Source organism: Amborella trichopoda, chromosome 12 (genome assembly GCF_054954075.1).
Source record: "Amborella trichopoda isolate Santa Cruz 75 chromosome 12, AtrichopodaSantaCruz75HAP2 v2.0, whole genome shotgun sequence".
Lineage (NCBI taxonomy): Eukaryota > Viridiplantae > Streptophyta > Magnoliopsida > Amborellales > Amborellaceae > Amborella > Amborella trichopoda.
The window spans coordinates 39,043,193-39,060,262 of record NC_142347.1 but is presented as its reverse complement, the minus strand read 5'-3'; the positions used below and the strand labels follow the sequence as shown (position 1 = coordinate 39,060,262).

Genomic DNA, 17,070 nt, shown 5'->3' with positions numbered 1-17,070 from the left:
CTTTTAATACATGATGATTCGTTTGAACATGATGGTCCTTAGGGACCATCTCTACTTTTCAAAGCTTTTCGTTTAAAAGCTTTGTTGCTTCTTTGCTCTTGCCACGTCCACTAAAGGACGTGGGCTTTAGTCGTTTAAAGCGTAAGCTAACGCTCACACCTGTAACGTAATAAAAGAATAAAATACTATATTAGTAGAATTTAAATTTAGAGAGATGAGGACTCCTACCTTAGAAACTTATGAGATTTTTCTCTCTGGTCGAAACACAGTGAACTCCTCTCTCTAGCCGAATTTTTATGGGAAGCTCCTTCTCAAGTATTTGTGGGTAAGTGACATCGTCTTCCTAAAAAATAGTATGTTTTTAATAAATAGTGATATTTCTGCTTTTAATAAAATTGTGATATTTCTTTCTACTATTTTGAATATTTAGACATTGTAAAATTCATGTGCAAATGACTGCCTTATTATTTAAAAATTGACATTTTTGCAATTGATTATAGTATTATTGTGAAATGTTTATTTGTGGATTGATATCCCATAAATTGTGATAATTCCGTATTCTTGAATTTTTATAAGAGTTTTTCTATACATATTAAATTGGCAATTATGCTAGAATGCCTTTACAAACTGCTACCTTTCTAAAATTGAGCCCAAAATATTTGATTAGTTATTTTTGAAATGTTATAGAGAGTGATTGTTATTAATGGTTTAAGTGAAATTCATATTAATGATTTGAGTGATATGTTGAGTACATGATATTGCTGCTTTCGAATGTTTAAAGAGATTTAGAAATAATTTAAGTATGCAAGTGGACTCAGCCGGTTCGCCGGTGAGGTATAAGTGGACCTATCTGGGACGCCGGTAGGGATTAAGTGGACTCATCCGGTAAGCCGGTGAGGTATAAATGGACCTGCAGGGATTAAGTGGACCTATCTGGGACGTCGATAGGGATTAAGTGGACCTATCAGGACGCTGATGGGGTATATAGGTGACCTACTTGGGACGCCAGTAGGGTATTTTGTGAAATCCTTTGAATTATGCATTGACGCGTTAAAGTGTTATGTGCATTTCAATTATTCGGATTATACTTAATTATGCAATTACTGAAAGTGAAATTGTTGATGCATTTCTGTTAATAGATCTCATTTTGGAAAATATTGATATCTTTCAACCATGATTATTTTTAGGATTATGATGATCACTTACTGAGTAGCCAAACTCATCAAACTATGGTAAACATTTTTCAGGATAACTGCGGTTTCATTTGTGTCCTCGTCAAGATCAACTTTGGGAAGATAATGTAGTTTTGCTTAAACTTTCTTTATTTACTTTGTAAGACCTCGCCACTGTAAATTTGTCCTATCAATAGATGTATATATGTTTTGTTTGTCACATCTCAGGAATAACAGTATTGTAAATTCTTGGGGAGTGACAATTATAGTATCAGAGCAATAGGTTTAAGATTTTTAGGAAATTTAAAAATATTTTTCAATAATCAGGTACACAAATTTAGAGGACTAAATTTCTTTAAGGGGAAAAGAATGTAACAATCCTAAACTTTTGAAAAAAAAAAAAAAAAAGAAGAAGAAAATAAACTTTTAATACATGATGATTCGTTTGAACATGATGGTCCTTAGGGACCATCTCTACTTTTCAAAGCTTTTCGTTTAAAAGCTTTGTTGCTTCTTTGCTCTTGCCACGTCCACTAAAGGACGTGGGCTTTAGTCGTTTAAAGCGTAAGCTAACGCTCACACCTGTAACGTAATAAAAGAATAAAATACTATATTAGTAGAATTTAAATTTAGAGAGATGAGGACTCCTACCTTAGAAAACTTATGAGATTTTTCTCTCTGGTCGAGACACAGTGAACTCCTCTCTCTAGCCGAATTTTTATCGGAAGCTCATTCTCAAGTATTTGTGGGTAAGTGACATCGTCTTCTTGAAAAATAGTCTGTTTTTAATAAATAGTGATATTTCTGCTTTTAGTAAAATTGTGATATTTCTTTCTACTGTTTTGAATATTTAGACATTGTAAAATTCATGTGCAAAAGACTGCCTTATTATTTAAAAATTGACATTTTTGCAATTGATTATAGTATTATTGTGAAATGTTTATTTGTGGATTGATATCCCATAAATTGTGATAATTCCGTATTCTTGAATTTTTATAAGAGTTTTTCTATACATATTAAATTGGCAATTATGCGAGAATGCCTTTACAAACTGCTACCTTTCTAAAATTGAGCCCAAAATATTTGATTGGTTATTTTTGAAATGTTATAGAGAGTGATTATTATTAATGGTTTAAGTGAAATTCATATTAATGATTTCAGTGATATGTTGAGTACATGATATTGCTGCTTTCGAATGTTTAAAGAGATTTAGAAATAATTTAAGTATGCAAGTGGACTCATCCGTAATTTTGGTGCCTCACAAAGTTTGAGATATTTTTTTGTAAACATTGAGTCTAGTCAATAACACACTGACAACCACCTATTTTAAAGTGTGGCAGACAAGAGTGATTGTGACAAATACAATGGGAACATACTGGTAGAAGAACCGTTGGCATAAATGAGGGCAGACATCATATATATATATATATATATATATATATATATATTCGTAGGATTATGATATCGAAAGTGAAAGAAGCTTTGAAGAGGATGAAGATATGAATAGCTTTAGGATCAGATGGTATCCCAATATAGGTTGGAAAGTGCACGGGGAGATCAACATTGCTTGGTTGACCAAACTGTTTAACAAGGTGTTGAGAATAAAAAAATGCTAGATAAATGGATGAAAAATATTATATGTCACACCCCAAGAATTTACAAGACTGTTATTCCTGAGATGTGACAAACAAAACATATATACATCTATTGATAGGACAAATTTACAGTGGCGAGGTCTTACAAAGTAAATAAAGAAAGTTTAAGCAAAACTACAATATCTTCCCAAAGTTGATCTTGACGAGGACACAAATGAAACCGCAGTTATCTTGAAAAATGTTTACCATAGTTTGATGAGTTTGGCTACTCAGTAAGTGATCATCATAATCCTAAAAATAATCATGGTTGAAAGATATCAATATTTTCCAAAATGAGATCTATTAACAGAAATGCATTAACAATTTCACTTTCAATAAATGCATAATTAAGTATAATCCGAATAATTGAAATGCACATAACACTTTAACGCGTCAATGCATAATTCAAAGGATTTTACAAAATACCCTACTGGCGTCCCAAGTAGGTCACCTATATACCCCATCAGCGTCCTGATAGGTCCACTTAATCCCTATCGGCGTCCCAGATAGCTCCACTTAATCCTTGCAGGTCCACTTATACCTCACCGGCTTACCGGATGAGTCCACTTAATCCCTACCGGCGTCCCAGATAGGTCCACTTATACCTCACCGGCGAACCGGATGAGTCCACTTGCATACTTAAATTATTTCTAAATCTCTTTAAACATTCAAAAGCAGCAATATCATGTACTCAACATATCACTGAAATCATTAATATGAATTTCACTTGGGACGCCAGTAGGGTATTTTGTGAAATCCTTTGAATTATGCATTGACGCGTTAAAGTGTTATGTGCATTTCAATTATTTGGATTATACTTAATTATGCAATTACTGAAAGTGAAATTGTTGATGCATTTCTGTTAATAGATCTCATTTTGGAAAATATTGATATCTTTCAACCATGATTATTTTTAGGATTATGATGATCACTTACTGAGTAGCCAAACTCATCAAACTATGGTAAACATTTTTCAGGATAACTGCGGTTTCATTTGTGTCCTCGTCAAGATCAACTTTGGGAAGATATTGTAGTTTTGCTTAAACTTTCTTTATTTACTTTGTAAGACCTCGCCACTGTAAATTTGTCCTATCAATAGATGTATATATGTTTTGTTTGTCACATCTTAGGAATAACAGTATTGTAAATTCTTGGGGTGTGACATATAATATTTTTCGTCCATTTATCTAGCATTTTTTTGTTCTCAACACCTTGTTAAACAGTTTGGTCAACCAAGCAATGTTGATCTCCCCGTGCACTTTCAAACCTATATTGGGATACCATCTGATCCTAAAGCTATTCATATCTTCATCCTCTTTAAAGCTTCTTTCACTTTCGATATCATAATCCTACGAATATATATATATATATATATGATGTCTGCCCTCATTTATGCCAACGGTTTTTCTACCAGTATATTCCCATTGTATTTGTCACAATCACTCTTGTCAGCCACACTTTAAAATAGGTGGTTGTCAGTGTGTTATTGACTAGACTCAATGTTTACAAAAAAATATCTCAAACTTTGTCAGGCACCAAAATCCATCAAATTTAATATGTAATAGCTAGGAGTGATTGTGACCTCCTTATAACAATAGTAAATGGTCTCATATGTACAATTTCAAAATTCAAAATTAATTTTTTTCGAGCTTTGGGACACACCCAAGCCATCAAATTTCATATCGGATGGTTATAAGTAAATGTGAAGATAAATGGTCTTATAATATATAATCCCTATTGGTTTTTGCTATGTTAAAGAAATGATGTTGTTTCTTATTATCTTTGCTCCATTGTTTTTATAAAATAGACTTCTAAACAACCACCTCACAAAAGTGGTCAATCTCATTGTTTTTTTAAAAACAACCATTAGGATCAGAAAATTTTGATCGGGATTGAGAACTGGTAGAGACTGAACTGCCTGTTATATAGGTACTCACCTAGTTCCTTCATGGAGCCCAGCGAGTCTATGAGGAAACTGAATTTAAATGAATTTTTTCTAAAATATTTAAGGTTTCTATCCAATCTCATGTGAACCGCCTCCGCCAATTTTGGCCAAACTGTCAAAAGTTTTTGAGCAAGAAATTAAGCAAAATTTAAAAAGATGGGGTCATACATGCGACCACATTCGAAAACTAACAAATCAGCCAAGAATAATATAGTCACTTTCTAAGTCAAAAAAAGTTAATTCTGACTTTGGGGCGATAATGACATATCACTAAGAAAATTAGTCGTCACAAAAAATTTGGTATTGTATGAGAGGGTTCAGAAGTTCCACACTAGTAGTAGCCATAGTACCAATAATAGGGTGCGGTTTCCATAAGGTTGCAATCTTAAACAATCCAATTAAGATGCACCTTCAAATTTATCATAACATTTATAATTTTGGTATAAAAATTTTTTAGGATTATTTAAAAATATATTTTCATATCTAAATATGAAATTTTAAACTCCATAAATGGCTAAAATCAAGTAGATATATAAATATATAAAAATATTGAAAATGGATGGTCTAGATAATGTGTTGCAAGATGCACTAATTCTGGGACTCAAAATCTCTTCTTTTTTTTCTTTTTTTTCGTATTCATACAACTCGATGTTGAGATGATCAATTAGAGGGCTTTTCAACATTAAAATAACCTTTTTCCGATGGATTTTTTAGGTGCATCTTTAATTCAACATTTTAAGGTTGTAACCTTATATAAACTTTTTTTCATAATAATAACCATGACAACAACATCAAGAATTCATGATAAAAATAATATATGAGAAAGTTTATATAAGGTTGCAACCTTATATTTTAGAGGTAAGGTACACCTCAAAATTCCAGTCCAAATGAGTGTTCCGAAGTTGAAAAACCATGCAATTGTTAATCTTGACTTCGATATGTATGGATATAAACAAAAAAGAGAATTTCTAATCCTAAAAATAGTGTGCCCTATAACAAGTTATTTGGACTACGTGTTTTCAATATTTTCAAGTATTTATAGATCCGTTCGATCTACACTTTTTAAATATTTTAAATTTTATAATTAAGGTCGAACATAGATTTTCAAGTCATCATAATATTTCTTTTTAACACAACTTCTAACAAAATTTGAGTGTAAGTTGGTCACCATATACAAACCTCTCCCGTACATATGGTATTTATTTTAAATAGGTGAGGCACTCAAGTGGGAATAAGAGGTGGGCCTTCATTTGGAGAATTGTCTTCACATTGTCACCATCGCATTGTTGCCATACGGGGATTCATTTGAATGAATGCAATGTTTTTTGGAATTGTGTTTGTGTTTTAATATGATCGGTGATGTCATCTGTGTAGACAAAAAAAAGCATAGCACTTTATTGACTATTTATAAGCATAACATGGCTCATCTAACAACATTCTTGCCATGACTGCATCTTTGTGTTGGACTTTAGGGAGCAGTGTCATACTCCTTGCTTATTATAGAAATTCAAGATTTCTCTCTCCTGACTAATTGGGTAGGCTTCTCTCTACGGTTTATGATTCAGGGGACGCAAATGTAGATATGCATACATAAACTACTTTTTCAATGTTAAATACTTAAAAGGAAAAAGTTTATATAAGGTTGTAAGTTGTAACCTTAAAATGTAAATATATAGATGCACTTTAAAAATCCATCCAAAAATGTTGTTTTAATGTTGAAAAACCCTTTAATTGTTGTTTTAATGTTGAAAAACCCTCTAATTGATGTATGACTATGAAAACAAAAAGGATTTTGAGTATAAAAAATAATGCATCTTACAACACATTATCTAGACCGTCCGGTTTTAAGATCAAACATAGATCTACTTGATTTTAACCATTTTTGGAGTTTAATATTTTATAATTAGCTATGAAAACAAATTTTGAAATAACCCTAAGAATATTTTACATCAAAATTATATGTCATGATAAAATTTGAAGGTGCGCCTTAATTGGATTGTTTAAGGTTGCAACCTTATGGAAATCACACCCATAGTTAAACTCTTTTGTGTATTTTCACAAAGGTAAACGTTTATATAGAACCTCTAAACAATCAAGTTAGGACCTCAAAAATTTTACTAGAAGAGGTTGTTTTGAAGCCCAAATATCCTCAAATTGATCATCTCGACATCAAGATGCATGGGCATGAGAAAGAAAAAAAGATGGATTTCAAACTTTAGAAATAATGCATCTTGTAGCGCATTTTTGGACCGTCAATTTTCAAGATTTTCAACTTTTTATAGATCTGCTCGATCTACGTTATTTTTTAAACGTTAAGTTTTATAATTAAAGATGAAACGATATTTTAAGGTTATCACAAAGATTTCCCGTATTGAAACCACATTTCTCGACACTATTTGAAGGTGCGCTTTACTTAAATTAGATAGAGCCTCAGCTCTCTACAAACCGCACCTTTTGACAAATTTCCCTTGATTGGACGATTTGTGACACTTGTACCTGTTACATTGTATACCTATCTCTGCATGTATGTGTATATATTTTTATGGGGCAGATGGCTATGATCCGGTGGGGTGCGATACGCTTGCTCCCACAGGAATAGTAGTATTACTCGGTGAAATTTTTTTGATCTGAACTGTTGAGATCTACTTAAAATTCACTAATGGTAATTTTTCACAAAAATTAGATTTTCAATCTTGAGACAGTATTGTTTTCCACTACATAAAAAGTACAATTTGATTTTATTTTATTTTCTTTCAAGGTTGGTCGTTAAATGGAAGATGTTATATCCCAAAATTTATGGCCCTAAAAATATTCCTCAACTTGGTTTTGCTCAAAGGAGCAAATGAACATTATGCTTCGTCAGGAGCAAAGAATTTCTAAAGTTCATATATGAAAGTATGAATTTTTTGACAATCAGAAATGGTCGATTAACATTGTGTAACTTTGAGCCAGGGGTGGCAATGGACCCGGACACGACTCGGTCCAAAAATTGGAACCGTGGGGTGATTCTTGGACCCGAACGCTATTCGGGTCCGGGTTCGGTCTAGATCCAAGTCTCATATTTCTGAATTTATAAAAGGAAAAAGTTTATATAAGGATGCAACCTTATAATGTAGAACTACAGATGCCCCTCAGAAATCCATCGAAAAAGGTAGTTTTAAGTTGAAAAACCCTTTGATTGATCATCTCAACATCAAGATGTATGACCATGAAAACTAAAAAGATTTTAAGTCTCAGAAATAGTGCATTTTACAGCATATTATCTACACCGTCTATTTTCAAAATTTTCATATGTTTGTAGATCAACTTGATTTTAGCCATTTTTAAAATTTAAAATGTTATAATTAGATAACAAAATAGATTTTGAGATAATCCTAAGAACATTTTACATCAAAATTATATACCATGATAAAATTTGAATACATAGGTATTTTAATTTTTTAGTCAAGTCCACTCAGGTTCAGTTGGGTCCAAAGCCGAATTGAGACCCACATTATATTTTTGGGTCTGAGTCTGGGTCCGCCCAACCCGTTGCCACCCCTACTTTGAGCCTTAAAAATGGTTGTATTTTTTCTCAATAACTTATTCTACATAACCGGCTATCTTGCTTCCATGATTCCGGATCCATAAAGCATATTCCTATTTCTAGTCGAAATCATTGAAATTAAAAATCAAAAGCAGACAAAGGGCGGAGGTCTCATGGACTACAATCCCCCTTACATAAATCCCACCAGACCTTCAAAAACACCAAAAAGCATAGAAACGCAATAAAAGAAAAAGGAAGCAGCATGAAGGAGCAAAAGGTGGTCTTGGTCACTGGATGTGCCAAAGGTGGCATAGGCTATGAATATTGTCTAGCCTTTGCCGGAAAAGGATGCCGAGTCTACGCCTCCGACATCGCGGTTCGGGTTCACGAGATTGCAGGCTTGCCCGAAAATGTAAGTAAACTAGAAATGGATGTCACCTCCGATGACAGTGTCACTAATGGAATCTCTGGAATTTTAGCAGACTCGGGCAGGATCGACATAGTCATAAACAATGCTGGCATTGGCTGCACAGGACCATTAGCAGAGGTCCCCTTGGATCAATTAAGCAAAGTTTGGGAGGTGAATGTACTAGGTCAAATCCGAGTGGCTCAAGCAGTGGTCCCTCACATGGTGGCACAAGGGTCTGGCACAATAGCGAACATAGGGAGTGTAGTCGGGTGGGCTCCGACTCCCTGGGCTGGAGGATACTGCGCTAGCAAGGCCGCAGTGCATGCATTCACAGAGGTTTTGAGGGCCGAGCTCAAGCCACTTGGAATGCATGTGGTGCTAGTGGTGCCTGGTGCAGTGAGGTCAGGGCTCGGGAAGGCTAACACTGAGGAGCTGGGTAAACAACACTGGAGATTGTATGCAAAATACGAAGAAGCCATTGCCGAGAGGGCGAGGGCCTCGCAAGGGAGCAAGGCAACAGATGCTGCTGTGTTCGCAAGACATGTTGCTCGTAGGGTGCTTGGGGTCCGGCCACCCCCGAAGCAGATTGTGTTTGGGCACATGACAGGACTATTCACAATGTTGGCTTGGTCACCTAGGTGGGCGAGGGATTTATTCTTTGCCAAAAGATTTGGTCTCAAGTAGTTACATGTTAATGTTGGCTTATGGCTTAACCCCCAATACAACATATCTAATACCTCGAAACTTGCCAATCACTGCAAATTGATTCTAATAAATTTAACACCCAATAATCGAATATATGGTGCGGTAGATTTGATAAAATATGATGAAATTAAGAGAAAGCAAATAGAAACCACATATTACAAATCATAATAGCACAACCACATATTACAAATCATAATCAAAGCACTATAGATATACAATATATGTGGTTCATCCAAAATCAAGCCATATCCACATGCAACCGACAAGGAAATGATTAAGTACCGATGGAAAAAATTTACAAGTTTGTGGGTTTTGTAGAAATTACTTCATACAATGGTAAAAAAAAATCAAATTGATTTTCCAATTGCAATAACATCATCAATCGACTCTTTGCTTTGTCTCCGTTGACTAATATCATGACCACAAGGAAATTCTGATGAAATCTGACCCAATAATACCAATGGAAAAAATTTACAAGTTTGTAGGTTTTATAGAGATTACCTCATACAATCAAATTAATTTTCCTACTGCAATAACAACATCAATGGACTCTTTGTTTCTCTCCGTCGACTAACACCGTCGCCACAAGAAAATTCTGATGAAATCCGGCCCAATACAAGGGCATAATGGTGTTAGGGTTTGTGCAAGAAACTTCCAATCTCTACCTCCTAAGAACTTCTCTGCACTTCTCTTATGTTTTTCTCTATCTAGAATTCATTTTTATGAGCCTCCATAAAAGGCTCTTTTCACATGACAAAATTACCCCTTAATAAAGAGGAAATACTGTATGGGAGTGATTTTGGCATCACATTCCAACAATCTTCACCTCGATGTAAAATCACACCCTTTCCATGCCGATCATATCCAGTTATTCCCTTTTTGAATAATCTAGATAAATTTAGCCAATGTCACGAGCTCTTTAGTCCAATAGCCATACGCATGTCTTGCTCATCTTTCTTCATGCTTGTTCTTCTTATGCAAACTCCACCTTATTTAATACTCTCATCATTGAGTTCTTGAGGTCATCTTGCCTTCACATATGCTCTACGTGAATCATTTTTTACACACCTACAAGCACAACTGGTGCTTGATCTCATAGCACCAATATCTTGTGCATAAGTCTCTCCCACGAAGCTTTGTTTATGTTCACGGCCTTGGAAATGCTTGCTCATACTCTTCAAATTTTGAAATACCCTCAATCCATTCCAAAATTTTCTTCCTAGGCTAAACACAAGCCAATAAAAAAAACCACAAACAAATTAAACAACAAATCTTATACTAACCATGACAATGATCAAAATCAACACTAAAGTAATATATAACACTTAAGTCATAACACTTAATATATCAAACTTTTATTTTTCAAAGTTCAAAATCATATCTTCCATCAAACTTCTCCACTTCTTCCCAAATTATTATACACTTCCCTTGAGCCATGAAACCACTTGTTGGAAACGAGGAACCGAGGCTAGCTTGATTACCTCTTATTGTTGTGAACCCCCCTACTACAACATATCTAATACCTCAAAACCAATTTGCCGATCACCCAAGAAATCGAACATCTGAATCAAATATATGGTGAAGTAAATTTGGTAAAAATATGTTGAAATTTCGAAAAAGTAAGATAAGAACTCTAATGGCACAACTACATACTATACATCATAATCAAAGCATCATAAACACACAATATAAGTGGTTCACCCAAAATCGGACTACATCCACCGGCAATAGGCAAAGAAATGTTTCGCTATCAATGGAAAAAATTTACAAGTATGTAGGTATTATAGAGATTACCTCATACAATAACATTATCGATCGACTCATTTTTTTGCTCCATCGACAAACATTGTTGCCGTAAGAGTATTCCGATAAAATCCGGCCCTATAGAAAGACACAATGGTGCTAGGGTTTGTGCAACAAGCCCCCAATCGCTATCTCCCATAAACCTCTCTACATTTTTCTTATGTTTCTCTTTAAATTCATTTTTATGGGCCTCCAAAAAGGTCTTTTCATGTGATGGAATTACCCCTCAATAAAGAGTAAACACTAAATAGGAGTAATTTTGGCATCACGTCCCAATAGGCATCATGATGCAAATTCATTTAAGGGATTTGGCCTCTTAGTTCAATGCGCGAGGCACAAGGACCTCACAACCACAGTCTTAAAAATTAAGATAATTTTGGTTCTTTTATTTATTTATCTATTTATTTATAATTTTGCTATGGGATTCCAATTTAGGACGTAGTGCTCCAAAAATCATCATGGCAACCAAATAAGGCCAAACGAAATCCCATAATCTGAAATAACCTGCCCACAATAAATGCACAAGGCCCTCTACAGTTTAATATCCCAAATTAAGATATTTTTTTTTAAGTTTAGTGGTAGGAATCAAACATAGGACCTAGTGCTTTAACCAATCAAACCCAAGTTGAAATGTCATAACTAAAATAGCATGTCAAAGATAAAGGGAAAACTCTTTATGCCCCCTTCCTAAAAGATCTAAATGTCGGAACCCCTCTAAAAAATTTCCTCAACAATTTCCTTGCCATATTTTTTCTTCGCATCTAAACACTGTGTAAAAGTTTTAAGCAAACTGGGACAAAAGTTTTTTTGTTCTAGATTGTTTAAACATTTCACTTAGGGGGTAGATGCAAAGACAAATAGTGGAAGGGATTTACTGTGAAGAAATTTTAGTGGTAGGTACTACGTGTGGGGTCTTTTAGGTAGGAGGAAATTGCAATTTTGTAGAGGGGCAATATGGATTCAAGGAAAAGTTTATATAAGGTTGCAACTTCACACTATTGAAGTAAGGGGCATCTCAACTTCTCAAAGAGAGTGCTATAAAGTTAGAGAACCCTCCATTTGATTTCTTAGACCTCAAAATATATGGATATGAAGAAAAATGAATTTTAAGTCCCAAAATAGTGTATCTTGTAACAAGTTACCTGGACCAATGATTTTCAAGATTTTCAAATGTTTATAGATATGTTCAATCTATACCATATTTAAATTTTAAAATTTAAAATTTCATAATTAGGGATAAAACTAGATTTTCAAGCCATCATAAGGTTTTAGACATAGTAACTACATCTCCATCAAATTTTAATGGTGCACCTTACTTCTACAGTATAAGGAGGGGCCTTATAAAAACCTTCAAAACCCATCAGAAAATGTGGTTTCCCTTCCGTTGATCATCTCAAACTGGAGGATGCCCAAGTTGAAGGTCCTTGCTTAGACCCATCTTATATCCGTCATAGATCTTGACCGACAATAGATGCCCACAATATGGCTCAAGTCGAAGGTCCTACCTTAGACTCATCATATATCTATCTTAGGTTTTGACCAACAACAGATGCCCATAAATGGCTTAAGTCGTAGGTCCTACCTTAGACCCATCCTATATATGTCTGTTTACGAGGAAAAATCATAGATCTTCGAGTGAAGATCCCCAGATCTGACACTACAAACTCATTACTCAAAGATGTGATAGAGAAATGCGATCAATTAAACTCTGATCTAAGAGCTGATCTATTCATATATGAATAGATCTTCTCTTAAATCAACGGCAGAGCCGACATCAATCCTTATAAATAGATTTTCTAAGGATTTTGATTTTAAGGATGTTTACTTGCTACTTTTGATCAAATTCATGTGGTTTGACGGTTTTCTGAATACTTCCTTTCCTCTTGACTGTAAAACATTCCATTTTGAAGTTTGGGTTTCCTAAGACTGGAATTTCATGGTATTTAGATAAATTTCTAGAATATTTTAGCTAGATTAGGACCGGGATCCTTATGGCTTATATCGGTTTCTAGTGCGTTGAGCTAGTGTGGTCCCTAGGGGTTTAGATAGGCATTTTTAATGCTTTTTTTATGGCTTAGGGATCAATTTCTATGCCTTGAGACCTAGAAATTCAGGAAAATTTGTCAATACCAAACTAGGTATCTGCACATTGAAAGACAATGATAGGCTATGGCTTTGGCTTTAAGAGCTTTGAACACTAAGATGCTACTGATTTAGAGGGGCTTTTTAGCGTAGAGGGCATTATTCATACACATGAGACCTATATGACAATAGAAATATTAGAGATTTAGGGGAACGCTATTTAGCAATTGAGCTCAAAATCATTCTATATTTTTTATAAAAGCTGGACTTACAAAGTTTTAGATAGATCACAGATCATTGTGGTAGGCTGATCTCAATAGGTAGGGGTCGCAACAGGAGTTAATTTAATAATATTTAGATTCACGGTGGAAATGGAAGGGACCAAAAAATCCTTCAATCTTAATACCTACGAGTGGAAGACATTGATTGACATATTGGGAGAAGGTTGTGTCCTATTTAATTTCAATGGTCTAAAAAACCTCATAAAGGTAGAGGCATACGTGATGAGGTCGACTTGAAAAGGATAAGGGAGCTAGGGATCAAGGTTGGATGGTTGGACCAAAGGGGCTTAGTACAGTAAGATGTGGGGTACCTAGGAGGTGCATATGGTGTGGTTGCACAAAGAGACTATGATGAAGATTTGATGAGAGAAGCCACAAAGCTATGTATATTGAAAGAACCTCAAGTATGTCTTCCAAGAGGCCTATATCAACATGAGGTATGGCCTCGTATGTGGTTGCCTTGTAAAAAGCCATCTTTGTGGCCCATTGATGAGGTAGACACTTGAGATCTATCTCAGTATTCTAGACCTGGTTTTGGCAATTTTTTCTTCTTAGACCATAAGTAGGACTCCTAATTACCTATAGGAAACCTCTTATATATTGTAGCACCCCTTAGATACAAGAATAAACCATACTAATACCTTGTACTTCCCATAAGATTCAGCCTAGGGATCTCACTCATTGGCATATAAGACCTATTCCATGTTGTCGGGAGCTTTCGACCGGTCCAAAAATCACTAAATTCCAATATACGTTTTGAAAGTCATGGGCAAAATACCAAACAATATCTAAAACAACTATATGGTCCTCCACAGTAACGAACTTACTTAATTCCATATCTATCCTCTACACATTTTTATATTATAGTTTTATGCATATTCAAAATTGTAATCCTGCATCTTTTAATTCGTAAGATCCCTAATCTCCAAACTATATAAATTAGGGTTATTAATTGGAGCCTCCAGAAACTCTTAGAGCTTCAAGAGATCTCTGAGAAAATTTCAAGGGGCTTTCTAATGAGAGCTCCTAACTCTGAAAGGCTTATAGACTCTTTGAGAAGAAGAGAAAAATCTCAGACATCCTAGATCTGACCCTCAAGAAACCTAGAACAGTATATTATCATATCAGATAATAGTTTGCATTCAGTCCTCAGTATTCAATTTCAGTAATATTTCAACCACGATGCTTATGACAACTATTTCATTTATATATGATTTATCAGTCTTCTTGAGTGGTTTCTTTCCATTTACTTTTCTTTTTTTACCATTTCTATTCATTTTCTTTTAATTAAATCATATTATTTTCTTTCTTTATTTTGTTCTTTGAGTCCTTTTTTTTGGTTAATTATTTTACAAAACCTATCATACCCCAAGAATTTACAATACTGATATTCCTGAGATGTGACAGTCAAAACAAAGCAATTTTAGATATCTACCATGCATTGAATCAAAATCAAAACCCCCTTTTATTTGTTTTTTTTTTTTTTTTCAAAATTTTAGGATTATTATATAAACTCTGTTCATAACTAATATTAACATAAAGGTCTAAACATATATACATCTCTTGACAGGACAAATTTACAATGGTGAATTCTTACAAAGTAATAAAAGAGAGTTTAAGTACAATTACAATATCTTCCAAAGTTGATCTTGACGAGCACTCAAAATGAAACCGCAGTTATCCTGAAAAAAATGTTTACCATAGTTTGATGAGTTTGGCTACTCAGTAAGTGATCATCATAATCCTAAAAATAATCATGGTTGAAAGATATCAATATTTTATAAAAGGAGATCTACTAACAGAAATGCATCAACAGTTTCACTTTCAAAAATGCATAATTAAGTATAATTCGAATAATTGAAATGCGTATAACATTTTAACGGCAGTGCATAATTCAAAGTATTTCAAAATATACCCTACTGGAGTCCCGAGTAGGTCACTTATATACCCCATCAACGTCCTAATGGGTCCACTTAATCCCTATCGGCGTCCTAGATAGGTCCACTTAATTCCTGCAGGTCCACTTATACCTCACCGGTGTACCGGATGAGTCCACTTAATCCCTAACGGTGTACCGGATAGGTCCACTTATACCTCACCGGCGAACCTGATGAGTCCACGTGCATACTTAAAGCATTCCTAAATCTCTTTAAACATTCAAAAGCAGCAATATCATGTACTCAACATATCACCGTAATTATTAATATGAATTTTCATTGAAACCATTAATAACAGTCACTTTCACTAACATTTCTAAAATACCCAGTCAAATATTTTGGTCTCAAATTCAGAAAGGTAGCAGTTCGTAAAGACAATCTAGCATAATTGCCAATCTAGTATGTATAGAAAAACTCTTATAGAAATCCAAGAATACGGATTTATCACAATTTATGAGATGTCAATTCGCAAATAAACATTTCACAGACAATGCTATAATCAAATGCAAAAATATCAGTTTTCAAATAATAAGGCAGTCATTTGCACATGAATTTTACAATGTCTAAATATTCAAAAATAGTAGAAAGAAATCTCACAATTTTACGAAAAGAAGAAATATCACATTTAGTTCTAATAATTTTACAGTATCCAAAATTCTCTAACGATAGATAAGAAAAATAAATTTATTTATAAGAATTTACAGCATTTAAAATTTCTTACATAGATAAAATATCACAATTTTATTAAAAAGATTATTTTTCAAGACAATGAGGTCACTTACCTAAAATATTTGAGAGGGAGCTTCCGATAAAAATTTAGCTAGAGAGAGGAGCTCACTGTGTTTATAAGAGGGAGAGCGAGAGTGGAGTTCTGTAAGGCGATGCCCTACCCTTCACCCTATTTAAATCTTTTTAAAACGCCTCCACCTCATGTATGAGGTGTAGCGTAAATGTCCACCTTTAACACATAAAAACCACGTCCACTAAAGGACATGGCAATGCAACAAAGCTTAAACCAAATGAAGGTAAAAGCTTTTGAAAGTAGTGATGGTCCTAAGGACCATCATGCTCGTATGGACCATCACTTATTAAAAGTTTTTTTTTTTTTTTTTTTTTTTGAAATTTTAAGATTATTACAAAACCTAAGATCAACGACTAGTTAGTATGCTAAAAGGAGACTTTTGGTGGGTTCCTTTTCGAGATTGAGTAGACTAGGCATTAAAAAAACTTAGACTCATGAAGGAAGCCCATTTTAACAAAGGGTGCGGTTTGTTTAGAGTCGAGGCTCTAAACAGTCAAAGTAAACACACCTTCAAAATAGTGTTGAGAAATGTAGTTTCAATACTGGAAATATTTGTGATAGCCTTAAAATATATTTTCATCTTTACTTATAAATTTAAATCTTCAAAAATAGTGTATATCGAGCAGATCTATGAAAACTTGAAAATTGATGATCCAAAACTGCATTACAAGATGTATTATTTATGATGCAGGGAGAAAAAAATTACTTATAATAAAAATAAAACAATGACAAAGGTAAGATATTATACCCTATCTCAAGGTCCGCAAGGAAATC

The 17,070-nt window shown here is 34.1% G+C and overlaps 1 protein-coding gene across 1 annotated transcript; it reads left to right on the top strand.

The window, feature by feature from the left end:
- Positions 1–8,539: 8,539 nt before the first annotated feature.
- On the top strand, positions 8,540–9,370 carry LOC18446905 (short-chain dehydrogenase ptmH). Its single transcript, XM_006857010.1, has one exon. The coding sequence runs from the start codon at positions 8,540–8,542 to the stop codon at positions 9,368–9,370; it is 831 nt and encodes a 276-aa protein (XP_006857072.1).
- The last annotated feature ends 7,700 nt before the right edge of the window (positions 9,371–17,070 follow it).